Source organism: Borostomias antarcticus (assembly GCF_949987555.1).
Source record: "Borostomias antarcticus genome assembly, contig: scaffold_121, whole genome shotgun sequence".
Lineage (NCBI taxonomy): Eukaryota > Metazoa > Chordata > Actinopteri > Stomiiformes > Stomiidae > Borostomias > Borostomias antarcticus.
Window position 1 is genome coordinate 52,252 of NW_028175525.1, and position 27,749 is coordinate 80,000.

Here is a 27,749-nt window from a genome sequence, read left to right on the forward strand (position 1 = left end):
GATCCTGTGAAATAGAACTTACCTTTGAGAGTTGAGACTCATACAGTATGCAAAATACATTGATGCAAATAAAGCCCCAGATCTCAGTTCCTCCATGGTACTGTCTAATGCCAAGCCTGCTTCATACGTAAGGGTCCCAACCCTAGACCAAGAAAGACTTCACAACATCAGGTGAGTGTGTATACATTTGTAGGAAAATACATGTGCATGTATAATACCAGTGTATAAATGACATTCTTTATATTCAACTGTAGGTATATGGGTTATGATGGCAATATGTATATTTACAGTATGAACTGATTAAATTCAACTGAGAAAGCCGTTAGGTTCTAACTTGAGTATGCTGTCAGTCCCTGAATGTTCTCATTAAGACTATAGATTGATACAGTAGTCTTTAAATTAGCCAGACCACCTCACAGAACAAGTAGTCTACAGTAAGTCAGACTTTGAGAGAATGTAACAGTATTCTTATCTTCTTTTGGTTGAATGTTCGCATGGCTAGGGGATAGGGTTATTGGCTAATGTTGGCTTGGTGAAAGTCAATGAAAAATGTTCTTTGTTGTTGTTGTTATTGTGGATATTGTTCCTTAGTTTAGTGGCCACCATGGCGACCACTGTGACAATAAACCAGCAGCTGCCACTGCCCCAGCCTCTGACCCTCATCGCTGTCCGTTCCAATCACTGGAGCACTGGCATCTGTGGCTGCTTTGATGACTTACACGTCTGTGAGTCTCCTCATCTGCTATATATATATACATATATATATATATATATATATATATATATATATATATATACATACACACACGATAATCTCATCTCTTCAAGAAGTACTACAGTACAACAATCCTCCCTCCTAAGCACTTATTGTATTTTATTTTATTTTATTGTATTGTATTGTATTGTATTGTATTGTATTGTATTGTATTGTATTGTATTGTATTGTATTGTATTGTATTGTATTGCACTGTACTTTAGATTGCTATTCTTGCACTTTGCCTTCAGTACTAGATTATGCTCTTAGTCACTTGTTTTAGAAAGAAGATGCACTTGTGAGTTCTGGCAAGTAGTAGTACATTGGCTTTTCCTACGTTAAATGCAATTATTGTTAGTCGCTTTGGATAAAAGTGACTGTAATGTAATGTAATGTAATGATAAGTATACATGAAACATGGTCAATTTTAGATCTGCTTGTCTTGACTAACTTTAAAGCCGCCACTGCAGTTACGACTGGACTTTAACTTTGTTTCAGTTTCTGGATGCCAAATAGAGGATTGATATATATATATATATATATATATATATATATGTGTATGTGTGTGTGTGTGTGTGTGTGTGTGTGTGTGTGTGTGTATACTCTATACATGGGTGTCACGTTTTTATGACAGTTGAATGTTACGATAACATACCTAAATCAATCCAGTCATTGTTCCTGTCTAAATGACTGCAGTGAGTGAGATAAGGAATGATTCTCTATCAGGGTTAATCTCTTGCCTCCCTCCATCACTGCTCCCTGGCTCCGTCAGGCTGCTTTGCCTACTGGTGCTTCCCATGCTTCGCCTGCACCACCACTTCTGAGTTCGGAGAGTGTTTCTGTCTCCCCCTGCTGGACGTGTTGTGGAGCAGCATGCAGATGGGGGGTGTCCCCACCTGCACCCCACCCATCTCCATGGCCATGAGGGTGGCGGTGCGCAACCGCTACGGCATCCAGGTGGGTCCAATTCACTCAACAACAACAACAAAAGTATGTGTGTTAGAGGTTGTTTGGGAAAGCACTGATCAAGATCGAGGCCTAGGGAGGTACATTTTGTCCGATCTCCTCTCCCCAGGGGGACATGACGGCCGATTGCGTCTACGCCACCTTCTGCAACATCTGCTCCTGGTGCCAGATGGCCAGGGAGATCAAGAGACGGCGGCAGACCTTCACGCTCATCAACGCTCAGCCCACCATGCTGGCCTCCCAGGTCCAAGCCCAGCACGCCATGATGGTGGCCGCCTCCCCGCAGCCCGGGGTCGTCTCCACACAGCCCGTCATCACCTCTGCCAGGTTCATCTAGTCACCTCTGGCCTGTGACCTCGCACCGGTCGCTGGGTTTGACTGGCCAATAGAGGGTGATGTCATATAATTGAATTCATAGTGTGTTCTACATGGGTGATGCCATTATTAATAGTGCATGGTAATCCTCTGGCATTGTGTCTTTGTTTGAATGTACCCTTGCTTGGAAATATCCCCAGGAAGGTAGATTTGTGGTCTTGATGCAACTTTTCATCATACTACTACAGACATGCTCTAAATACATAGAGCTCTTCGCTAGCTGTTCATTGTTTAAGGCCTATAGCTAGTTACAGGTACCTTGAACCGGTCATTGGTCAGGTGTGTGTGTAACAAAGCCAGGAGAGGGAGACGGGAGAGGAGGGAGGAGAGAGGGGAGAGGAGAGGGGGTATGGAGAGAGTTGAGGGAGGAAGGGAGGAGAGAGGGGAGAGGAGAGGGGGGTGAGGAGAGGAGGGAGGAGAGAGGGGAAGGCTGCCTGGCTCTGATAGGACTGTGAACAGTAGTGAGTCACACGCTGTGATTGTAACCATGATTAAGGCTCATTGGATTTCCCCTCTTCTCTGACCTTGCTGCTTCCTCCTCTCTTCCCCTCCCCTCCAACTTTCCAAAGCAGTGTGTGTGTGTGTGTGTGTGTGTGTGTGTGTGTGTGTGTGTGTGTGTGTGTGTGTGTGTGTGCGTGTGTGTGTGTGTGCCAGTTGAAGGTCAGAGATAACAGAAGAACAGTGATAAGTGTGTCAGCATGTGCAAAGGAGGAGGAAGCGATTTACAGACTAAGATTAGAGCCAAACAAAGAGGACATTGCGCTGAAACTCCGAACATTGGCCTAGATTCTTCTCATATGACCCTAAATGGCATTATTCAGACATTTAAAAAATAACAATTCATAGCTGGAACAGAGAAAGAAATAATTGTATTTGAATCAAAGTTGTTCAAAGTAGATATATTTAACAGTCGCCAGTGTAAGCATAGTTTACCCTGAGGGAACCTGTTCTTAAGAACAGGAAAAATAGACAATTCAGATTGTTTGGGGAGAATGGGCATGCTTAGACAATGGCAATGGATGGTATTTTTACCACATGATTCATGGAGAGGAGGGTCTTAATCAGTCCATCTTGCTCTTTCCATGTAAATGTCACCAGACTACCGTTTGATTGATGATTTAATCTACAAGCATGTTCAAATGGAGGGAATTCATTCTCATTGGATTGAGTAGTTTGTTTATCTCTCATTTTCTGCTTTGCCCTGATGAAGGTCTTGTGACCAAAAGCTTGGTTTTGGATTAAAGAAATGTGCATGGACCTAAGTGTGCAGAACCTTTTTATCTGTTATTTTTCTCAATTTATGAAATGTCTCTGTCAAAACCTGTTTATTTTAAACATTTTAGTGAAAATTAAAAGTGTTAATAAAACGGTTTATAAATCAGCGTCACTGCAGCTTACTCTTGCTCCTGGCCGTGGAGAGCCTGGAGCCACATAGCCTGCAGACAGAGAGGGCTGCCCAGAACGAGGCCCTGCCGAGGGCCAGTAGCAGCACTGCGACGTCCAGGCTGTGGTAGGAGAACAAGGGCAGGTCGGGGCCCTCCAAGCGCAGGTGAGCCGCCCCTCCATTCCTCATGACATACTCGATCCAGAAGGGGGCGCCAGTGATCGGCGACACGGGCGCGTCACGGTGCAGGCGGGAGAGCCGCTGCATGCCAAGGCGGTAGGAGGACGTCTCCAGCACGTCCCCGAGGGCCTTCAGGAAGCCCTCCGTGGTCAGGGCATCCGCCTCCAGGACCCGCGCCGCCGCTCGCGCCTGCAGCTTCAGTAGGTTGTGGAACTGATGGAAGAGGAGGGTCATGTCCAGCATTGGTACCGCGTGGTAGATGGCCTCGTACACACCGCTGGTGCCACCATGCGACACGAAGGCCCGCATGGGGTGGCCCAGCAGGTGGTTCTGGGGGATCCAGTCCAGTAGCAGGGTGTTGTTCCCCAGGGAGGTGGGCCTCTGGCCCCGGTACCCCCACACCACCCTCTGCGGGAGCCAGGCAAAGGCCGCAGCGATGGCCTCGACCATTTCCCGTGGCACCGCTGACACCAGCGTGCCCAGGGACATGACCACCACGCCGGCCCCCCGGAGCCGCCCATGAAGGCCTCCAGCTCGGTGGGGAGGGGCTGTGGCTCACGGCACTGGAAGCCCCCCATGTACACCACGTTGGGCATGGTGGGCCGCGGGAACTCCAGGACAAAGTCCGACCTCATCAGCCAGATGTTGGCCGAGCACTGCATGGACAGCAGGTCGGCCCCGGCCGGGAAGTGGCGCGGATTAGGTCATTGTAGAGTGGCAGGATGACCAGGCGCTCCTGGAGCAGGCTCGCCACGTAGCACAGGAAGTTCTCCGTCCTCTGCAGGAAGTCCATCTGGTCCGTGAACAGGGAGCTGTGCATGGGTACATAGGAGAGGGGAGTGGGGGCAATGGCCATATGGGCCTCCCAGGCATTGAGCCAGCGGACGGTGTAAACCGGGGGCAGGCCCAGGTAACGGGCCAGCAGCACGCCCACAGGGAAGATGGGTCAGTCAGCACCAGGTCAAACTCCGCCCTCCTCAGCCTAGAGGTCAGGGCAGAGTCCTCCAAGATGGCGAAGATCGACGAAGATATGATGGTTACAGAGCTGTAGAGAGGGGAATTCTGGGGGATGTACCAGCTCTTGGTGGAACACAGCACGGTGAGGTTGTGACCTCTGGTGTAGAGCTCTCGGAGGATGACTTCTATGTTGAGCCAAGGGCTGCCGTCCTCAGGGACCACCAGAACATTGCCCCCATGGCAACCCCCAGCCAGGAGGAGGAGCCAGAAGTGGAGGAGGCGGAGCCTGGACAGTGCATGTCTGCTCACACCCATACATAATTAAACTGGGAAAACAGGTTACAGGGTTAACCCTAACCCTAACCCCAAACTACCAACATGACTTTTATCAGAAAATATTTGTTCTTCTCAGAGCTTCTTAGAGGTATAGAATACATTTAGAAATGTATAAACTAAACATGGTTAGATTTTCTGAATTGTTAGCAACTTACAGAATGTGATACAGAATGTGATTGCTGCGACAATATAAGAGCAACTAGATATAAAGTCATCATTGTCCTTCCACTGCAATAGAAGTCGAAAGATGAAATGCACTGCAATAGAAGTTCCACTCACCACATGTCAGTCTACTGTATGTAACAGGGTTAGGGTTAGGCAGATGGCAGATGACCCAATGTTCAGTGAGTTGCAGGAGCCCACTGAGTAGGCAATGTCTGTGGACGTACAAAACAGGTTGATATCACATCTGTCTGGCCAGGCCAAAATCTTGACATCCAAGACTGTTTTCTAGGAGGGGACGGGATATTTTTTGGATATGTCTTGTTTTTGGAAACCAGCAATCATGTTTTATCCACAGTGAGAATGAGACTATAGTTATAGATGCACGCTAAGATGGCTTAAGGAGGCTTTGATTCAAAACATTCAATTCCTGAATAAGCTATGCTGAGATGATTATGGGTAAAGATATGGACATTACACACTTGTAAACTCTTAGGCCTGATTCATACTCTCTGCAGGCTACGCTGACGCGGCTGTGAACGGGGGCTCAACACCCAAACCACTGAAACATCAGCGTTGAGTCAGTCCACAGATGTCACCTGGCCTGTGGACCATATGTTCAGATGTCAGCAGTTTCTCTCTCTCTCTCTCTCTCTCTCTCTCTCTCTCTCTCGCTCAGGCTTGCCAATCAGCTTCCACCACCAGGATGGCCTGATAGTCCATCTCACCCGGCAGTATCACCAGATCAGATAGTGGCTTTTGGTGGTTGTGCCAGACCAAGAAATGTAATGTATTAGGGTTAGGGTTAGGGAATGTAATATTAGGTACTGTAATGTATAACAGTAGCTACATTATGTTGGTTATAAATAAAACTTACTTACTTACTTACTTACTTACTTACAGTATTCCAAACAACATGTACTCACCACTGGGCAGGTTGCTTAGGATTCAAACCTCTCAAACAGCCTCATTCATGCTCTTCAGAGTCGTACTTTAGTGGACCTCGGACAGAACAGAAATGCATCTAAAGCGTGCAGATCTACAGGTATTTAAGTGAATAACGGTTCTATCTATAGTCAAATACTCACATACCTACTTAATTAGTTTGACAGTAATTATGCACAGAGGGATTCAAAGTACCTTGATGTCCCAGAGTTCAGTCTTCTGTGAAAAAACATAGATATTTGTGGACATTAATGGGTTGGATTTTATGCGCAAAAATATTGATTGGCTGAGCAGATATTGGGCTGTGCGGCCGGGGAGGCTGATCTGGCCTTTGATTGGTCACTGAGCATAACTGGCACATAAAGTGTGATTTAGGTTACTTGAACTTTCCGTCTAGTGTCTGACAATGCCGATTATTTCTCTCTCTGTGACGCCCCCTCAGCGAGCAGGAGCAGGTGCAAACCCGCATGTTATTCAGAAACAGGAGGCAGGTACGAGAGCTTTGCTGGAGATTATGTTTCATCCTTTGTTTTTTTTTCCTACATCTGACCTAATTCCTTGTTTTGGGCACATGTTAGGACCTCCCCATGTTTATTTTTATCGATGGTGAAACGCAGGTTTGTGACTGGAATAGCAAGTGGCTTCAGGCCCAAAATTATTTAAATGGAATATTTGCATATTATCGGCCTATTATAGTATACAACGCATGCCAATTCTCTCTCTCTCTAGCTTGTGACTAAGCATGATTATGTATACAAGACAGTGAAATTAGAAGTCTCACCTGGTTCTCCCAAGTCACACTCAAAGATCCAGAGAGAGCAGTGAGTTCCAGGCGATGTACTGTCTGTGTGTATGCTCTCCTCTCATACAGTAGGCTGAGACACGCTAGGCCCGTTCTTCTTGTGTATTTAGATGTTTTTAATAGTCTTCACATGCATTACAAATATATGCACTCTGTGTATCTAAATGATAGATGATTGGACACCGACAGACAAAGCAAGCCCTGTGTGTGTAAATCAGAAGCTAGGGTTAGGGCCCCTGGTTAAGCAACACAGCAGTATCTCACCCAGAGCACTGGCAACTACAGCGTGACTAGTCTACTGCCAAAGCATACAACGGTCAAGTGTTTAATGAGTCGTTGTGGCTTATATAATGCAATTATCTAGTGGTAAATACACTATATGATCAGATAGCATCAGTCCCAGCACAGGCAGAGGGAGTGGAGTGCTGACAGGGATGGTGTCAGGGGGCTGATGTGCTGAATGATGTGAGCAGGATGAAGCTTCAATAGCAGCTCTTGTTCCCACTTCCTCTACACAATGAACACCCCATGTCCTTCTCCATCATCCTGTCCCGCACTTGTGTAGAGAGAGGAAGAGAGAGAGGGAGAGAGAGAGAAAGGCTAAGACAATGATAAAGAGAGAGGTAGAAGAGAGAGAGAGAGAGAGAGAGAGGTAGAGGACTGCAGTGTTTTTGTTCTAGAGAAAGGCGTTCTCCTGCCTCCAGGATGTTGCCCTTAAAACTGAAGAAATGGGTTTCCTGTGGAGGAAACGGTGCCAGAATAGAGGAGGCTGAGTTAAGCAGCGTGTTCCCATCGCCACACACACTCTTTGTGAACAGGTCTCCCTGCTGAGTATGGGACAGAACTTTCTGGAACTACTGACTTTCTTCTCGATGGATATCTGAGAATCCAATCCAATTCCACTTTTTCAAGCTTTGAATGCATGTGACTTTGAGTGGCGTGCACACACCTGTCGACCTGCTAGGTCACACAGCGCGGCGTCTTCAGAGTATCTATGGCTTTCTGATGGATCCTAAGCTGCAGAGCATTGTCACTGCATCTGTCAGGGCCTCCTCTTCTCTCTACGGACACCTGGCTCCATGGATTACTTCGAACCTTTGCATGGTTTGTCAAACAATGGACACATTTGTGGAGTAATCTCCTTGATATCATCTCCAGTCAGGAAAGCCGTGAGGATGTCCTATTGAATTTGACAATTCACAGTTTGATGGGCTCAACTCTCTCTCTCTCTCTCTCTCTCTCTCTCTCTCTCTCTCGGAATATTGATTTCAGATATCAGATGTAAAAAATAAAGGCATTCTGCACCTGGTCTCCTCTCCATGGTGTCCGAGGGTCGCCTCTCATTTGGACCGCCAGGGATGATGTCTGGCAATGGCAGCTGCGACCTCCCCCTGGACACAGACACCGTTGGCCTCACCTCTATCTACAGCCTGGCCTTCTCGCTGGGCCTCCCCGCCAACCTGCTCTCCCTCTGGGGACTGTACAAGCTGGAGCGCTCCGGCGCAAGTGGCTGCCAGCTGGTCTACATCCTCAACCTGCTGCTGTCCGACCTGCTCCAGCTGCTCACACTCCCACTCTGGATCCTCTACCTGCAGGGGGCGCACCGCTGGCCCTACGGCCGTGCCGCCTGTGAGTTTGTGGGCTACGTCTTCTACGTCAACGTCTACGCTAGCGTGGTGTTCCTGTGCCTCATCGCGCTCGACCGCTGCCTGGCCATCGTCTACCCGCTGAGCAGCCGCGGCGTGCGGACTTTGAGGGTGGCGGCCGCGTCGGGGGCGGCGGTCTGGACGCTGACCTTCCTGTTCTGTCTGGGCGGGCTCCTCCCCTCGGTGTTTGATGCTGACAGGTTGCTGTGTCTGGAGCAGTACCCCGTCAGTCCCAGATACGCTCTCTTCAAGATCATTGCAGTGGTGCTGGGGTTCCTGCTGCCTTGTAGTATACTAGGGTGAGTGTGTAGTCCTGGTGTTGATGACAAACTTTATGTCAGGCATGTAAAGTAAGCACTCCCTAATGACAGTATAATGATGCTTCATTAATACAGTATGTATTTACTAGGTAATAAAGTAGTAATTACAATAAAATAACATAGGAATGCAGTTTTGTGGTATTGTGGTATTCACATTGTATTCTCAGACGTAAATGTTGTCAAATGATATAATTTCCTTCTAGAGCACACCTTTGTTACATCTCTCTTCATCTCCCTGTCAGCTACACCTCCGCCCGTATTGGAGTGACTCTCCGACACTCGCCGTCCGTCTCCGACCAGGAGCGCCATAAGATCGTGGGCATCCTCGTCGTCATCACCGTCAACTTCATGGTGGTGTTTGGACCCTACCACCTGGTGGGGGGGTACAGATTTGTGTCCCTGCTCCTGACCAATGAGCCCTGCCAACTGGAGCGGTCCATCTTCCTTGTCTACCGGCTGTGCTCCGGCCTGACCAGCCTGAACACCCTGCTGGACCCACTCTTCTACATCTTCCTGTGTCCGGACGCCCGGCTGGAGCTGCGCAGGTCCCTGCCCTGCCTGCGACGCTCACACAGAGCCCCTAAAGACCCTAACCCTATCTCCATCAGCTTCAGGAGCCAACACGACCACGGCTGACAAGCATGTACAGACGAGGGAGATAGAGAGAGGGAGAGAGAGAGAGAGAGAGAGAGAGAGAGAGAGACTGAACATAATGAACGTGTTCTCTTTGCTTTGAAAAGTATGAATTCAGCTGCTTTCAAAGAGAGCAGAGGTAGGAAGCATTGTTGACTGGCCTTTTTCTGCTAGTCGAGGGACTGACGCATCCCTCCAATTTGAACGGGTAACAATGGCATTAGCGCAAGCGTGCTGCAATAGCACCACCCGGTGGTGAAACGGTCAGTGCGGCCTGAGACAGCTCAGAGAGGAGGTCTATCTCCCACTACTGCAGCCTCACCACGTTGGAATACTGGCCGAAATCAGACAAATATGTTCACTCTTCGTTGAAAGTCCTGGGAATATGAATTACTGTCTGTAGAAATGCTTTACTGTAAGCAAATGCTTTATTTTTTATTTTTCAGTTCAATTTCATGATTGACATTGGAATTGGCACATTACAGTAAATTAAGTGCATTGCAATGGTAATAAATGTGTGAATAGCCTACTGTACACGTTGTACTAAATCATCTTCAAACTGTCATCTTCACACCTCTGCCACAAAAAACAAATTCACACACAATACAGTCCCAGAGAATGCCCAGGATCAGTAACCCTAACCCTAACCCAGAGATAAGCAGTTGGTTTCTCTCTAGTTCAACAGATTGCTATGTTAATTAGCAAGCTTTGATTAATAACCTACTGTACACATTGGACTAGATCTTCAGTGTTGTAACCAAATGCACACTACAGTACAATTACAAAAAAAAGAATTCACAGTATTATTAAACTCATGCAAGATTAAAGAGTTGCTCTCAGAGACAGTTGCTCTGTCTCCCTTGCTGTAGAGATACAGTAGTAAGCTCAAGTAGCCAGCTTTGAAGCAGATTATCAGTAGAGATTGTAATGATAGGATGTGTGGCCCTTCTGCAGTTTAGTTCAATGCTGCACTTTGACATGTATGCCTCTGAGGCTTGTGGTTTATTTTGGTGTCGCCGAGAGTTAGACTGGCATTCAAACTCCAACGAATATCTACACTCACGACTACCTACATATATTGACATTCACTTTTAAATCACAATGTCAATAGTGAAAGCAGACCAATGATAGCATGCAGATCTTAGTTCAGCCTTCCATTCCTCCCGTCTTGTCATTTATAGCGGAAAAAGCACATGAAGCATTGCAAAAGCACCAGTTAAATGTCCCTATGTTTGAGGTAACTACATAACACTGATTCAGAATAGGAAATCCAATGTTTTTATAGTCCTTTGCTGGACGAACCTGGTAAATGGATGGAAAGACGTTAACTTCATGTCTTCTTCCTTTCAGTCCATTCTAGCAACTTGGCTGCTCCTCCCACGCTCCTCTCTTAATTTGATCCTGGTCCCACATTTTCTCCTCCTCCTCTCAACCTCCCCGCTCTCAGTCCACCTCAGCCAGGTGGGCTGCTCCTCCCTTCCAGCTCCTCCTCGTCTTCCTTCCCTGCTCCCTAACCCTAACCCTAACCCTAACCCCGCTGCTGGCGTTGGCCACCATCTGCTGGATCAGAGAGCAGTAGAGGGGGCTGCTGGAGTTGGACATACTGGGACGGTCGCTATGTCTCCGCTGTTGACTCTTTGAGATGTCTGTTTTAGTTGTGAACTGAATCTGAACAATAATATTATAGATATTAGTCATATATTTCAAACAATGGAATTTTGAGGCTGAAGCACTGAAACTTTATAAAACAATAGAGGACTATTTTCCACGGAACATGCATTGACTTGGTTGATCACAAGGGGGTAGCAGAGTTCTACTCTGATTTATCTTCACGAATACACTGATAAGAGAAAACATTCAGCTCTTCAGCAAACAACATCAGAAGTCACTGACAGACCAGGTTGGGTGGATCTTGTAGATGTAGGACACATGCCAACTAATCTTTCTGCGCTCTTATCAATTTCTGACAATTGTGTGGTTTGGTTTCCGTGCCATTGTAATATCAAAGCTATAGAGCTACAATGTTTAGTTCCCTGTTGTTATTATCTCTAGAGGACATCTCTCGAAAGAACAGCAACATCATATTATTTGTCACCACATCCTCTCAGAGCTGCATGGGCCGGTAAGCTGAACAGCATCCTACCTTCTTCACGATGGATCAAACACAGACAAGGTTTTACATGTGGCTTAGTTTAGTGATCGTGATGCTACATTTAGTATTGATTGCTGATCTCTCATCTCTAACCTGATCGATAAAAAATTTAATAATCACACGTACCGAAATAATCCGATATATCTCTAAACCGTTAGTAGATTAGAAAAGAAACATCAAATTGTGTGATTTGGCATTGATTAGGCAGTTTGACAGGTCATTCCAATCATTTCACTTGGTCAGAAGTGTTATTGGTTGTTCTGTTTTTATCTGTATTGAGCATTCATGTGTCAAATATCTTATTTCATTGATTACATTCCGGAGGAGATGGCACCTTTAAACACGATTTCCACCATGGGTCGCAGTGATAGAGAATCCTGTCTACTTTTTTTTTTAATTAATGAAAAAGCATTCAATTTATAACAAACAGGGAAATATACAATCAATAACATTTCTAAGATGAGTTATTAACCTCAACATACAGTACAATATGAAGGATATAAGCGAAAAAAAAAAGAAAAAAAAAGACAGGAGCAGTTTGGCAAAGAATCCTGCCTACTTCAACTGTGAACCAAGCAAGCAGTGACGTCACGGGATAGCCCGATTGCTTGCCTAATAGGACTGTAATACAACGTCACTGTCAAGTTATTTAATGACGTTGCAGGGACCCATGTTGCCAATGTTTCTGCAACGTTGCTGTAAAGTCTAATTAGACTTAGGAGGGTAAAGTTATTTTCGACCATAGATGGGACGTTGTCACAACATCGCCTGATGGTAACGTTGCAACTTACCTAAGTAAAACTTATGTGCAACGTTGCTGCAACCCACTGTGTTAGTAGGGAGGCAGGGTATCTCTATACAGTCTATAATTGTTAAGAAGTGCAACTGGAGTTTGTATTAAATTATTAACTCACTATAGCCTCATTATAATATAGAATGCTGAACATGGCATGAATTCCATAAAAGTATACCTTTTTCTCCTGGTGAGTCGCCAACGGTGCGCGCTGTATCGATTCACAACGCTTGCCAGACTTGTCGGGCAGGTTATGAACTGCCTACGGAGGTGATGTGCGCCAATGATGTTCTGTATGTCGACTTTTTGGCACCCTTAATGTACTAGTCACCAACCTGAGTGTCCAATCCCCAAAGTCAAATGCGAGGTGGATCCTAGCTGTGCAACTGTTCTGAACAATTAAGGCTGTACCCAATTATGTTTTGCACCACCAAAACCAAAAAGAAAAAAAAAGAATAGTAATGTGATCTGGTATAGCCTGACATATTAATGAAAATAGCCCAATACCTGGTAGCCTAGTCTAAATGGAAAGGCAATATAGACTACATCATATGTTGCTCCGATTATAGCCTACAATCAATTGGCTCTTGAGAGTAGGAAGTCCCATATGATCTAAGCATGTTGTCAGGGTTAGAGTTAGGGTTAGGGTTAGTTTATTATCATCTCCTGAGGGGCTTCTGCATGAACCATATGAGGATGAAGCTATAGAATGACTGAGCTGTTTGTGAGGGTTTGGTTAGGGACCCAGGCGCAACAGGAAAGGAGGAGGCAAGGGACGGTAAAGCCCGGAGGGGCGATTTAATGAGATAACACAAAGGGGGACGTGGTAGTCGTACAGCCGATGGTCAGGCAGGAGCGTGGTAGTCGTACAGGCGATGGTCAGGCAGGAGCGGGGTTGTCGTACAGGCGATGGTCAGGCAGGAGCGTGGTTGTCGTACAGGCGTGGGTCAGGCAGGAGCAGGGTTGTCGTACAGGCGTGGGTCAGGCAGGAACTGGAGAGACGAGGAGGAGAGGTAGGGTGAGTGATAGTAATCACAAACGGGGAACGGGAAAAAACACTACAAAATACGGGTAAGGAGATTGTAGGCTAGGCTATACTTTACCACATGTGGGTTATGGTAAGATCTGGCGATGAGTGGAGTGTAGACCAGGTTCTTGTAGAGGTTGAAGGTGATTGCAGAACGAGGGACAGGTGTGGTGATGATAAATGGAAACCGGTGAGTAGAGCCGCGCCCGCGTCATCGTCGGAGACGAGCGCGCCGTTCTTGTCTTTGCGCACGGGCCGATGTGCTGGGCATGTCGGGATCCGACTCTTCGTCACCGGAGAGGGAGGAGACTGCCGAGTCCGCGGAGCTGGCCGGAGACGGGGAACGCCCGGCAGTGGGGGGAAACTCCGGAGAGTCAGAGCGTTGTATGCCCGGGCCGATGCGACGTGCGGTAGAGCGCGTAGGACGCCCCGAGCGCGCAGCGGGCCCAGAGGGGAGAGAGGGAGGCGGTTGTGGAGGCGAGGGCATGCGAGCCGTAACAGGACCCCCCCCCCCGAGGGGAGCCACCTGGCGACCGACCGGGGGCGTCAGGATGGGCCCGGTAGAAGTCCCGGAGGAGAGACGGGTCCATAATGAGCTGCCTGGAGATCCAGCTGCACTCCTCGGGGCCGTACCCCTCCCAATCCGCCAGGTATTGGAAACCCCGACCCCGGCGGCGCACCTTCAGCAGCCGCCGAACCGTCCACTGGGGATGCCCGTCGACCATCTGGGGAGGCGGAGGAGCCGGGGCAGAAGGCATGAGGGGACTCGAGGAGACAGGCTTGACCTTGGACACGTGGAACACAGGGTGTACCCGCATGGAAGCAGGGAGCTTAAGGCGTACCGCAGCTGGGTTCAGGACACGGTCGATCTCGAAGGGCCCAACGAAGCGCGGAGCCAGCTTCCTGGAGGGGACCTGGAGCGGAAGATCAGCGGTGGAGAGGTAGACACGTTGACCGGGCCGATACGCCGGAGCAGGAGTGCGGCGGCGGTTGGCCCCGCGGCAGGAGCGCTCGTTGGAGCGGAGCAGGGCCCTGTGGACCTCCCTCCAGACACGGCGACAGCGGCTGAGGTGGGCCTGGACGGAGGGGACGGAGGCCTCCGACTCCTGGAGAGAGAACAGCGGGGGCTGGTACCCGAGGGATGACTCGAACGGAGACCTGCCAGTGGCAGCGCTGGTCAGGGCATTGAGGGAGTATTCGACCCAGGGTAGGTCCTTGCTCCAGGAGGTGGGGTGGAGAGCCGACACACAGCGGAGAGCGGACTCCAGGCTCTGGTTGGCCCGTTCGGCCTGGCCGTTGGTCTGCGGGTGGTAGCCAGAGGAGAGGCTGATGGTGGCGCCGATCTCCTTGCAGAAGGCCCTCCAGACCTGGGAGGTGAATTGAGGCCCACGGTCCGAGACAATGTCTCCGGGGAGACCGTGGAGCCGGTAGACATGCTGGACGAGGAGCTCAGCTGTCTCCGCAGAGGACGGGAGCTTGGGGAGCGCCACCAGATGGATCGCCTTGGAGAACCGGTCCACCACGGTGAGGATGACCGTGTTTCCCCTGGAGGGGGGAAGACCGGTGATGAAGTCCAGGGCGATGTGGGACCAGGGACGGCTGGGGACCGGGAGAGGACGCAGGAGGCCAGCCGGGGGCTGGTGGGACGCCTTGCTGCGGGAGCAGACGGGACAGGCGACCACAAACTCCCGGACGTCGGACCTCATGGAGGGCCACCAGAACCGTCGGCTCAGGAAGGAGAGGGTGCGGTGAACCCCGGGATGGCACGCAAACCGGCTGGCATGGCCCCACTGGAGCACCCGGGACCGGACCGAGTCAGGCACGAAGAGCCGGCGAGGAGGAACGTTGGCCGGACTGGGTTGGGCGCGTTGGGCCTGCCTCACCACTGCCTCGATGTTCATGGTGACCACCCCTATGACACGCGAGACCGGCAGGATGGTCTCAGGCTCCGCGGGGGGCGCCTCGGGCGCGTGGAGGCGGGACAGCGCGTCGGCCTTGGCGTTGCGGGAGCCGGGCCGGAAGGTGAGGGTAAAATCAAACCTCCCGAGGAACTGGGACCACCGCGCCTGGCGGGAGTTGAGGCGCTTGGCCGCCCGGATGAAGGTCAGGTTCTTGTGGTCTGACCAGACGAGGGTGGTGTGTTCGCCGCCCTCAAGCCAGTGGCGCCACTCCTCCAAGGCCCCCACCACCGCCAACAACTCCCTGTTCCCGATGTCGTAATTCACCTCAGCTGGGGTGAACCGGCGGGAGAGGAAGGCACAGGGGTGCAACTTCTGGTCCTCCACTGACCGCTGGGACAGAACAGCACCGATGCCTGTGTCTGATGCGTCCACCTCGACCACGAACTGCCTGGAGGGGTCAGGATGGAGAAGGACCGGGGCGGTGGTGAAGCACTCCTTGAGCGCGGAGAAGGCAGCGCTGGCAGCCGGTGTCCAGACGAACGGATGCAGGGATGAGGTGAGGTGGGTGAGGGGAGCTGCTACCCGGCTGTAGTCCCGTATAAAACGGCGGTAAAAGTTAGCGAAGCCAAGGAAGCTCTGAAGTTGCCTCCGGGTCGTGGGTTGAGGCCATTCGACCACGGTCTTGATCTTGCGGGGGTCGGGTCGCGTCAGGCCTCCCTCCACGATGAGCCCCAGGAACTCCACTGACGAGGAGTGAAAGGTGCACTTCTCCGCCTTGATATACAGGCGGTTCTCCCGGAGACGCTGGATGACCATGCGGACATGTTGGACGTGCTCCTCAGCGCTCCTGGAGAATACCAGGATGTCGTCCAGGTAGAGGACCACAAAGACGTCCAGCATGTCCCTGAGCACGTCGTTCATCAGCGCCTGGAAGACGGCGGGGGCGTTGGTGAGGCCGAAGGGCATGACGAGGTACTCGTAGTGGCCACGGGAGGTCTTGAAGGCGGTCTTCCATTCGTCCCCCTCACGGATACGCACCAGGTGATAAGCGTTCCTGAGGTCCAACTTGGTGAAGATGGTGGCACCGATGAGGGGTTCGAAGTTGGAGCTCATGAGGGGGAGTGGATATTTGTTCTTGACCGTGATGTTGTTGAGCAGCCTGTAGTCGATGCACGGCCTCAGATCTCCTCCCTTCTTCTTAACGAAGAAGAACCCCGCTGCCACCTGGGATCGAGATGGTCGGATGAGACCCTCGGCCAAGCACTCGGAGATGTAGGTGTCCATGGCTGCTTTCTCCGGGAGGGAGAGGTTGTAGAGACGACTGGCTGGGAGAGGGGCGCCAGGGTGGAGCTCGATGGCGCAGTCGTAGGGTCGATGAGGGGGGAGTGTGCGGGCGCGCTCCTTACTGAAGGCCTCTCCGAGGTCGTGGTACATCGAAGGGACCGTGGAGAGGTCCGGAGGAGCGGGACGGGACCGGTCAACCCGAGTGGAGGTCTGAGCAGCTCGGAGGCAGCGGGCGTGGCAGGTGGTGCTCCAGCCGAGGATGTGCCCCGAGCTCCAGCAGACATGAGGGGTGTGGAGTTCCAGCCAGGGCCTCCCTAGGATGAATGGAGCGTCGGGAGAGTGGATGACGAAGGGGCGGACGTCCTCCACGTGGTTTCCCGAGACTGTGAGGGTGAGGGGCAGGGTCCGGTGCGTGATGGGGCCCATGGGATGGCCATCCAGGGCGAAAGCCGAGAGGGGCCTCTCCAGAGGGGAGAGAGGGAGCGCCGCTTTGTGGGCGAACTGGACGTCCACGAAGCTCTCGTCGGCACCGGAGTCGATGAGGGCAGGGACGGAGAGCGTGTGCCCCTGCCAGGCGAGGGTGACAGTGAACCTAGCGGCACGGGTCCGGGATTGGGGATGGATGAGCCGGCTTACTCGGTACCCCCTGGCGAGTGAGCCTACTCTTTTTGCCACCCTGGGAGGTGCAGAGGAACAGGAGTCGACGGCGTGCGCTGGGCTAGCGCAGTATATGCACAGTCCGTTCTGTTTCCGGTGCTCACGCTCTGCAGGGGTCAGTCGGGTCCAACCCAGTTGCATGGGTTCCTCTCCAGCGGTGTTTGGGGGGGCGAGGGAGGCCGGGGCAGGCCGAGAGAGGCCGGTAGAGGGAGGTGGAGACGGTCTGGGTGCGCTGTGGTGTTGGTGCGCCCGCTCGCGCCTGCGTTCCCGGTGGCGCTCGTCAATGGCTATGGAGAGGGAGACGAGTTGGTTCAGGGTCGCTGGTCTGTCTCTTCCAGCCAGGCTGTCCTTCATGGCCTCCCCTAGGCCCCGTCGGAAAGCGCTGTACAGGGCAGACTCGTTCCAGGGGCAACGGGCAGCGAGGATGCGGAACTCCGTGGCGTAGTCCGCTACGGAACTGGGACCCTGGGTGAGGGCGGAGAGAGCAGCGTCCGCGTCCTGTCCGTGGACGTCGTGGTCAAACACGGTCCTGAATTCAGCCACGAAGGCAGTGTAGTCCTGCATGTAGGCAGCTGCGCCCTCGCGACCCACCATGACCCAACGGCGAGCCCGTCCCGTGGTTAGGTTGGCGATGTAGGCTATCCGAGCCGACGCAGTGGAGTACATACTTGGCTGGAGGTCAAACACGTACTCACACTGCATGAGGAACTCCCGGCAGAGGGTGAACGTCCCGTCGTAGGGGGCCGGGGAGGCGAGATGGGGCTCCCGGTTTGGTGGAGCGGTGGGGTTCAGGAACGGAGCCAGGCGGGCACTGAGCGCGGTGACCTGGTCGGACAGGGTGCAGACCAGAGTAGCGAGGCCCCTCAGTCGCTCGTCCTGGGCTTGCTGTTGGGCGGATACCTGCTGTAATTGCACAGCTTGGGTCTGTGGGAGGGCTTGGAGTAGTCCGGGAGGTGCAGGTCTCTCCTCCATGTTGGCTGGGTCCAAACTGGCCAGATCTTACTGTGAGGGTTTGGTTAGGGACCCAGGCGCAACAGGAAAGGAGGAGGCAAGGGACGGTAAAGCCCGGAGGGGCGATTTAATGAGATAACACAAAGGGGGACGTGGTAGTCGTACAGCCGATGGTCAGGCAGTAGCGTGGTAGTCGTACAGGCGATGGTCAGGCAGGAGCGGAGTTGTCGTACAGGCGATGGTCAGGCAGGAGCGTGGTTGTCGTACAGGCGTGGGTCAGGCAGGAGCAGGGTTGTCGTACAGGCGTGGGTCAGGCAGGAACTGGAGAGACGAGGAGGAGAGGTAGGGTGAGTGATAGTAATCACAAACGGGGAACGGGAAAAAACACTACAAAATACGGGTAAGGAGATTGTAGGCTAGGCTATACTTTACCACATGTGGGTTATGGTAAGATCTGGCGATGAGTGGAGTGTAGACCAGGTTCTTGTAGAGGTTGAAGGTGATTGCAGAACGAGGGACAGGTGTGGTGATGATAAATGGAAACCGGTGAGTAGAGCCGCGCCCGCGTCATCGTCGGAGACGAGCGCGCCGTTCTTGTCTTTGCGCACGGGCCGATGTGCTGGGCATGTCGGGATCCGACTCTTCGTCACCGGAGAGGGAGGAGACTGCCGAGTCCGCGGAGCTGGCCGGAGACGGGGAACGCCCGGCAGTGGGGGGAAACTCCGGAGTCAGAGCGTTGTATGCCCGGGCCGATGCGACGTGCGGTAGAGCGCGTAGGACGCCCCGAGCGCGCAGCGGGCCCAGAGGGGAGAGAGGGAGGCGGTTGTGGAGGCGAGGGCATGCGAGCCGTAACACTGTTGGTGCGGAGCCATGGAGTTTCACATCAAACATCGAGTTTCCCCAATTATATCTTAGGGGTAAGACTATTCAGTAGCCTGGGCTACATGGGGTTAGTGATGGAGCGTGGTTTAGAGATCTAAACTCTGTCAAATGCTGTAGGATTCATCTAATGCAGAACCTAGAATCCTTTGGCCAATGCCTTATAAAGATGAAAATGCCATTGTTGTCACCTGTTGTACACATCTGCCTCCCATACCATAACACCCTATAGACCTATATTTCCCTATATTTCAATAGAATTTTCGGTCACTAGGGCAACTGGTCCAAATAAACATGTTTTTAATATAAAAATTCCATGAAGGTAAGACCAATTCAATGAATGTTCATTTTCAAAACAGGAAGTTTGTTTGGAAGACTCACGATTGATTCTGGCATCACGAGACTAGTTTGGACCAGTTGCCTAAGTGACCAAAAATTCAATTGAAATGGTCTATAAGGCTGTGAGAGTGATGATGAACACTCAGCCATGTTATGAACAGGACAGGCGAAGGTTTATACTGCCACTTGGTGGACTAAATAGGAAGTGCCTCCCACTTACTGCAATTGTTTATATAAACTGCAATTGTTGCAGTTTATATAAACTGCTAACACAAACAAACAAACAAACAAATAGCCCAACAAAGTACACCATAATCACCATAATGTGTATTTGACTGAAATTCAAAATATTTAGGCCTATTAGCCAAATGAGGAGAGGTCGAGGATTGTGGGTAGTAATGGGCAAAACAGAGTCCACACACTGGCAGAGAGGACAGTTAGAGGGTTAGGTTTAGGGTTAGGGTTAAGGGTTAGGGTTAACCCTAACCCTAACCCTAACCCTAACCCTGACGTTTCGATCTTACTCAATCTTCATCAGAATAATGCACAAGGAAGTAAGTCAATCACTTATACAGGAAACACGGCCCGTGGGCTAGGGGCTGTCCGTTGAGTCCAGGTGTAGTTGTTTCGTCAATCGGACAATGGGCATGCGCAAATACTGATATACCGCCGAGCAAGATTGTACAATATTATAAAAACATGATAACCACAGAAAAATACAAAGATCACTGCAGAGACCAAATAACAAGTAGGCCTATCCAAATTGAATGTTATTCTAATGATATAGAAAAAAGCATTAAGTCACAAGCATTTATAGCAAAAAATATAATGTATACAAATACAAGAGAGATACAGACAACTACAGTATGAGACTAATAGAAAAAGAGCAACAAAGCACCAATAATAAGCTAGATATGAAAAGTGTCTCTAAAAACAGTCTGATGTCGAAAGGCGTCATTTAAGCCCTTAGCGACCATGTCTCAAGTAAAAATATCCAGAAAGCTTCTCTCCTAAGGAGTGGAGTGTTTATATCACCTCCTCTAGGGGGCAGTTTTACCTGTTACAGGATTTTAAGTCCTAATATCGCTTCTATGTTCTGAGATCCTAGTTAGGGTTAGGGTAGGCCAGCCCACAAACACATTTGATCATGTAGATGGTAAATGGACTGCACTTATATAGCGCTTTTCCACCTTAGCGGCACTCAAAGCGCTTTACAATGGCCTCTCATTCACCCATTCACACACACACCAATGGCGGTAGCTGCCATGCAAGGCGCTAACCTGCTCATTGGGAGCAATTTGGGGTAAGGTGTCTTGCTTTAAGGACACTTCCACATGTGGACAGTCAGAGCTGGGATTCGAACCGCTGACCTTTCAATCATTGAACGACCCACTCTACCAACTGAGCTACAGCCGCCGCAGATGTAGATGACATTGAAGGATGTGCAACTTAAATTTTTTGGTTAATTGGTTAAAAGCATTACATTTGTATGTGAAGTTGCATTGGGCTGTGGACTGAGGACTGTGGGTAGGCCTACATATCCATGTGACAGAGTTGTTCAGTGCAGTCACTCTTTCTGACCTCTGCTCCCCCACAGGCCACCCTGTCCCCTTGCCTGGAGAGCGCTGCTAAAGTAGCCTAACCCTAACCCCTACCCTGCTCATCCACGTCTCTGTGCTTAGGTAGCTCCTTACCAAGAAATTACCATATTTGCTCAAACAGTGTTTACACACAGTAACATTGGTCCTCGATTAATAGTGAGCAGGTATAGGTATATTTGAATCTACAGTAGCACGTATGGGCTATGCTCATTTGAATCCATGGTTCTTGGCATTTGTACTTCAACCTGTAACTGTTTTGCATTCTTATTATTGTATATTGTATTTGTTCTGTTGTTATTTGTGTATATCTGTGAACTCGTCAACACTGTAAATGAGGGAAACCTCAGTGCTTTACGAGTATAAATAAAGGTTTGAAGTGAAATGCTCCTCTGTCAGATTTGGAAAACGCCCCCCGACAGCTGTATGAGCTAATTTGACTCTAAAGTTCTATGTTCTGTACAGTGTCTTGAGTTTGAGAAAGGCACTTTTTAAATCAAATGTATTATATTATTATTATTATTATTATTATTGTTGTTGTTGTTAAAGAAAGATTGGGCTGTGGCTCACCATGCCTACTTTCACACTTTTCTCACAACTATCTAACTTTGATACACTGATTGATTGATTGATTGATTGATTGAGTTTTGCAGGTCTGATAACTGTATTCCTTGATAAACAAATAGCTTACATAGACCAATAATAGGCTACATATAAATTGTGTCTGTTGTTTATGATGAGGCTTCTACATTTTGTAATATAGGCTATTTGAGTTTTACTTGTTTTCTGAACTTTTCATTTAATGTAGGCGGTTAGTCTACTAGAATGAATACATTGATTGATCACACGGGGCATTGCTTCCTACGGTAGTTATCAATGAGCAGAATTGGACTATGAGCTAGTTAATTTGGGCAACGATTTAACTGACATACAAGTACCACCAATAGATATGTGTAGATGGGATAGGTGGATCTATCATTGGATAATACACGGACCAGCCTTTAATTACCAAACCAATGAAGGAAGCTAATTGTTGAGTGGCGGGTGTATTGACAAATGAAAAGTCCGGTACAGCTTGTGGGCGGGGCTTTCCTCAGTGAGGGGTGGGGTCTCCGAGGTCATTCATCCCATCCTGATTCACCCTCTCGCGTGTTTGTGGGGACGGGCGGAGTAAAGCGAGGAGTTGCCGGGCAGCACCACGAAACGCTCTTCTGAGGAGGCTCATTACAAAAGACAAGAAAAAGGATCCCCGGCGAAGCGAAGACTTTACTGAAATAATTCGCCGCGCCGCATGTCTGAAGTCCAGCAGCCCTGCAGGGTGTTCGTGAAAGCTGGCTGATTAGAGAGAGAGAGATTAGCTGCTAACCACGTCCCCCTTTCTCACCATAGTTAGCATCGTTAGCTCGCTAGCTTGCTAGCATCATTAGCTCATCTGACAGCCCTGTGTTGCACCTCCAGATCTCCAGCTATAGAGGCTAACTAACTAGCTAGCTAGCATCCTTATCAGGCGGACTTCCATTGGGGGACGTTGTCTCTTCACTACCCGCTGGTATAAAACCCCTCCACCCTCACCCCTTCACCCTCACCCCTTCACCCTCACCCTCCCCACCACCCGGAACACTGGAAACACCCAAGCGGCCGGAGGGCGCCGGGCCGGCGGAGGGGGGGTTACCGGACGCGGGCGGAGCGGCAGAGAGGAGCAGTCGTGGGGATCTCCCGACCACCATGGACGGGCTGGCGGTGGAGGTCCGCGGCTCCAATGGGGCCTTTTATAAGGTAAATAACAACAAGCTACACATGGTATCAACAAGCTACACACAGTATCCGGGGGAAATCGTCGGCCAAGTTTGGAGACAGAACTGGTGATGGGACAAACTGTGTTGTTCTGTAGCCAGTAGCTACATAGCTAGCAGGCTAGCCTCCTTAGATAGGCCAGCAGTTAGCCTAGCCTGCTAGCGTTGTTAGCCTAGCCTGCTAGCGTGGTTAGCCTAGCCTGCTAGCGTTGTTAGCCTAGCCTGCTAGCGTGGTTAGCCTAGCCTGCTAGCGTGGTTAGCCTAGCCTGCTAGCGTGGTTAGCCTAGCCTGCTAGCGTTGTTAGCCTAGCTTGCTAGCGTGGTTAGCCTAGCCTGCTAGCGTGGTTAGCGCAGCTAAGCAGGCAGATCTGAGTCGCATCATCTCAGAAGGCCTGTTAGACAGATGAGACGGGTTCTATTGATAGCGTCGTAGCTGTTTCTCACGTCAGGGTTGGACATGTGTGGGTTAGGGTTAGGGCAAGCCCACACCAAACAGCTTCTTAGTTAGGTTGTAACTCGCCAGTTGCGTTGTTTGCTGTCTTCAGTGAGTCAACTTCATAGTTGGCATGTCTCAATGTCTCGGGACACTCCTTTCTCTGAGATGAGTTTCATATTAGCTTACAAGCTAACTAATTTCCTTGCTTTTACTTAGCTAGCAACTACCTCGTTATCACAAGGAGATACAATGCAGGATATACACTGCCAAGCTACAAATAGCATCGATACTTAATTAAAATTATGTATAAGTTTATTAGACCCACTGTCCTAATTTCACATAATATTCATGGTATTGTGACATTACGTCAGACTCTAGCTAAGTAACTGGGGAAGACATGGCAATCATTTTCGTTTTTTAAGAAAGAGGTAGTTATTCACCTCCTCTAGTCTATTGAAGTAGCCTGTTTACGTTAATGTCCACAGTTACAGTGACAGGTGGGATTGACACTCTTTGTTTCCACTTCATTGTTACCAAACATCACAGCAGCAGCTTGACATAACACACCGTCTCATATCCTGGGCTCATAACACACCGTCTCATATCCTGGGCTCATAACACACGTCTCATATCCTGGGCTCATAACACACCGTCTCATATCCTGGGCTCATAACACACCGTCTCATATCCTGGGCTCATAACACACCGTCTCATATCCTGGGCTCATAACACACCGTCTCATATCCTGGGCTCATAACGCACCGTCTCATATCCTGGGCTCATAACACACCGTCTCATATCCTGGGCTCATAACACACCGTCTCATATCCTGGGCTCATAACGCTCATTCACTCTTGTCATAAGTCTCCATGTCAACCATTCATCATCACTGAAGTATTTTTGCTATACTTGAGCATAAGGCTCATGGCCTATTGGCCTAATGGCACATGGCATATCCAGGCTAGATACCCCTCTCAAAGATGAGGAGCTGGAACAGGTGTGTGTGTGTGTGTGTGGGGGGGGGGTGTTTCCAACCGGAACATTGTCCTCTTCCTCCTCATCCCCCTCTCCTCTCTGTTCCTCTTAACTCCTCATGCTGTACCTCTCATCAATGTGCCCCTCTTTTATGCAACCTATATATCTTTCTCTCATCTCCCCTTTCTCTCCTCGCTTTAACCTCCTGTCCTCCATCTTGCTCCTCTTCCCTAGCGGAGCACATGGTGGTGTAGACTCATGCCTATAGCCTATATTTACTCTGCTCATGATCTCGCTCACCTGTCGCCTGGATTTTACTAGGTGACAGTTTGGCTCTCAGGCGGGCGTGAAGGGACACTTTCCATTCCTGTCCCATTTCACAGCCCCCCTCACGCATCACTAGGGTTGCAAATATTCTGGGAATATTCACAAACCCTGAGTACCATGAGAGGAATTGATGGGAATAAACTGTAAAACAGAATTTATTCCTGTTAATTCCCATTAATGAAGTTTGTGAATATTCCTGGAATTTTGCAACCCTACTCAGCCAACACTGTCTTGTTTGCAAGTGCACCCCACTAGAGTCATTAGGGGCTCTCTCTCTCTGGCAGCACTGAGGCGGGTTCTGCTCATCTGGATGCATCTCTCTGGGGTTGGGGCTAGGGTTAGGCTAGGGTTAGGAGTCTCTCTGGGGTTAGGTTAGGGTTAGGACCCTCTCTGGGCCCGTCCCTGAGCTCATTCCCCCGGCCGCGGGGGAGCGGGACGCGTGGGCCGGCACATGGCCGGGGCTGGGGGGTGTTGATGACACTACGAGGGCGCGCCAGTGTGACCACTCTGTACACCCCCCCATCCTGAAGCTCGCGTAACCATGCTGTCATTCCAAATGGGGTGAGGTGGTGGTTGCCTGACCTTTCACCCTGTAGTACTTCCTGAAAGCACCATGTGGCTGGCTGCTTGAGTAAGCTTTTTCTATTGGAAGATCCTCTCTGATGTTCCAACCAAGGCAGATATGTGTGTGTAGTAGCTGGCTAGCTAGCAAACAGGCAGCAGTGCCAAGGGGAGCGCCTGTAGCTTGACTGGCAGTTGGTTGTGACACAGTGGAGTTCTGGCCCTCTGCTCCGGGTCGGGCCATCTCCTGGGTTTACAGCACCAGCGGAGGCGCTACCAGAGATCTGAGGGATGCTGAGGGCTGGTGTGAGGCGCTGCCCGGCCTCCATACATACTGTTCACGCTTGCGGAGACCCCCGTAGCATAGCCCGTTTTCTGGGTTAGGGTTAGACCCTTTCCAACAGGTGAAATTCCCCAGCCTTGCTCGTCCTCCCCTCCCTGTAGCACGGCTCCCACTCTCACTCGCAGGCCCAGGCTGGTGACCCCTCAGTCCCATATAAGGCCGTCTCACACAGAGGGGCGTCAGCCCCCGGCCAGAGCCATCCCTCAGGGCTGGGGGTGTGTGTGTGTGTGTGTGTGTGTGGGGGGGGGGGGGGTTTATGACCGCGGGCACAGATAGGTTTGTAGACGGCAGTGATGGACGAGCAGCAGGTTTTGAGGGTCTCTCTCCTCTCTCTCTGTGTGTCTCAATGTTGGAGTACACACACACACACACACACACACTCACTCACTGGTCTCATTCACTCACACAAACACAAAACACACCAAACTCGCATCTTTATTCAGTGAACACAAAACACACTCAACTCCCATGTGTTTTCAGTGAGCACGTGTGTCAGGGCAGGGCTGTCTGCGCTGTCGGGACTCGGAGAAGGGTTAGCTAACCTAACCCTAACCCTTCCTCCTCTCCCCCACCGAGCCTCTCAGCCTTGACACCATGGCCTGACCCCAAATGGCTACCCCATCTGCTGCTCTTCACATTAGCAGTGTCCCTAGTCTCACCTATGATATGTTTATCAAACAGCCATTTGGCTATGACCCCCCCCCCCACACACACACACACACACACACACAAATGTCTCCTTGTCATTTTAGTCAACAAGCAGCCTCTAGAATAGAAACTTTATTTGCCGTGTGGAACCTCTCTGCAGCTGACATTAGCTGACATGTTTTGTTTTGTTTTCTGTTTCAGGGCTTCATCAAAGATGTCCACGAAGACTCGCTCACAATAGTATTTGAAAACAAGTAAGTCATTATTTTACTATGTTAACTACTCATGTAACATTCAAACTGTGTTTGTGTTGGTATACACAGCCTTGCCAGCTCCTCCCCCCAAGGGGCTGGGCCAGGAATAAGCATGTTCATATTGATTCAGGAGAGCCCCCCCCCCCCTAGTTAACCAGCCTGGTTAGATCAGGTTATATGATACCCACCCTTCCCCACCTTCCCTGTCCGGTCCCAACCAGCTAGCTGATACCCCCCCATCCCCACTCTACCCTCCCCCTGTTCTCTTTATCTACTTGGCCCCGTCTGTCAGACCGCACGGGGGGGGGAGTCCCTAAATATAGTCCCTCGAGGTATGTAGGCTGGGGGGGATGACAGTGGCCCCTACCATTCCTGGGATGGTTCTCCTCCTGCCTCTCTCTGCTCCTCCTCTCCCTCCTCCTCCTTCTCTTCCCTCTCTCTACTTCTCCCTCTCTCTCCTTCTCCCTCTCTCTCCTTCTCCCTCTCTCTACTTCTCCTAACCCTAACCCTCCTCCCTCTCTCCTCCTCCTCCCTCTCTCTGCTCCTCCTCTCCCTCCTCCTTCTACTCATCCCTCTCTCTCCTTCTCCTCCTCCCACTCTCTCCTCCCTCTCTCTCTTTCTCCTCCTGCTTCTCTCTCCTCCTCCCTCTCTCCTCCTCCTCCCTCTCTCTGCTCCTCCTCTCCCTCCTCCTTCTACTCATCCCTCTCTCTCCTTCTCCTCCTCCCACTCTCTCCTCCCTCTCTCTCTTTCTCCTCCTGCTTCTCTCTCCTCCTCCCTCTCTCTCCTCCCCCTCTCTCCTCCTCCACCCCCCCTCTGCTCCTCCTCCTCCCTCTCTTATCTTCATCCCTCTCTGCTCCTCCTCCCTCTCTCTCCTCCCCCTCTCTCTTTCTCCTCCTGCTTCTCTCTCCTCCCTCTCTCTCCTCCCCCTCTCTCCTCCTCCACCCCCCCTCTGCTCCTCCTCCTCCCTCTCTCTTATCTTCCTCCCTCTCTGCTGCTCTTCCTCCCTCTCTGCTCCTCCTCCTCCCTCTCTCTCATCCTCCTCCATCTCTCTGCTCTTCTTCCTCTCTCTCCTCCTCCCCCCTCGCTCTGCTCCTCCCTCTCTCTCATCCTCCTCCCTCTCTGCTCCTCTTCCTCCCTCTCTCTCCTCCTCCCTCTCTGCTCCTCTTCCTCCCTCTCTGCTCCTCCTCCTCCCTCTCTCTGCTCCTCCTCTCCCTCCTCCTTCTCCTCCCTCTCTCTCCTCCTCCTCCCTCTCTCTCCTTCTCCCTCCCTCTCCTGAGGGGTGCTTAACGCGCCAGGGTTGAGGGGTTCTAGCTGTACGTTAACTATCTGAAACGTTGCAATGAACCCCCCGGCGCTGAAGCGTAGTATGCCT

The 27,749-nt window shown here is 50.6% G+C and overlaps 4 protein-coding genes across 5 annotated transcripts in view; 3 read left to right on the top strand and 1 right to left on the bottom strand.

The window, feature by feature from the left end:
- Positions 1 to 604: 604 nt before the first annotated feature.
- LOC311329500 (placenta-specific gene 8 protein-like) lies at positions 605 to 2,057 on the top strand (the record flags this gene model as incomplete). The annotated part of the gene is made up of 3 exons (XM_084463340.1): positions 605 to 725; positions 1,527 to 1,711; positions 1,830 to 2,057. The coding sequence occupies 3 exons, from the start codon at positions 605 to 607 to the stop codon at positions 2,055 to 2,057; spliced, it is 534 nt and encodes a 177-aa protein (XP_084319466.1).
- Positions 2,058 to 3,479: 1,422 nt separating this feature from the next.
- Positions 3,480 to 4,931, bottom strand: ugt5g1 (UDP glucuronosyltransferase 5 family, polypeptide G1; the record flags this gene model as incomplete). The annotated part of the gene is given in 4 exon segments (XM_084463344.1): positions 3,480 to 4,165; positions 4,168 to 4,353; positions 4,356 to 4,601; positions 4,604 to 4,931. Coding segments are annotated over 4 exon segments (1,446 nt in total).
- Positions 4,932 to 8,222: 3,291 nt separating this feature from the next.
- On the top strand, positions 8,223 to 9,463 carry LOC311329505 (G-protein coupled receptor 4; the record flags this gene model as incomplete). The annotated part of the gene is made up of 2 exons (XM_084463345.1): positions 8,223 to 8,806; positions 9,070 to 9,463. 2 exons carry the CDS (start codon positions 8,223 to 8,225, stop codon positions 9,461 to 9,463), a joined length of 978 nt encoding a protein of 325 aa, XP_084319471.1.
- A 12,759-nt stretch (positions 9,464 to 22,222) lies between these two features.
- Positions 22,223 to 27,749, top strand: part of fxr2 (FMR1 autosomal homolog 2) — a 26,006-nt gene continuing 20,479 nt past the window's right edge. For both annotated transcript variants that reach the window (XM_084463341.1, XM_084463342.1), the window contains exons 1-2: positions 22,223 to 22,817; positions 26,325 to 26,377. In XM_084463341.1, the coding sequence (XP_084319467.1) occupies positions 22,767 to 22,817; positions 26,325 to 26,377 (104 nt within the window). In that variant the 5' untranslated portion in view covers positions 22,223 to 22,766. The remainder of the gene's footprint in view (positions 22,818 to 26,324; positions 26,378 to 27,749) is intronic.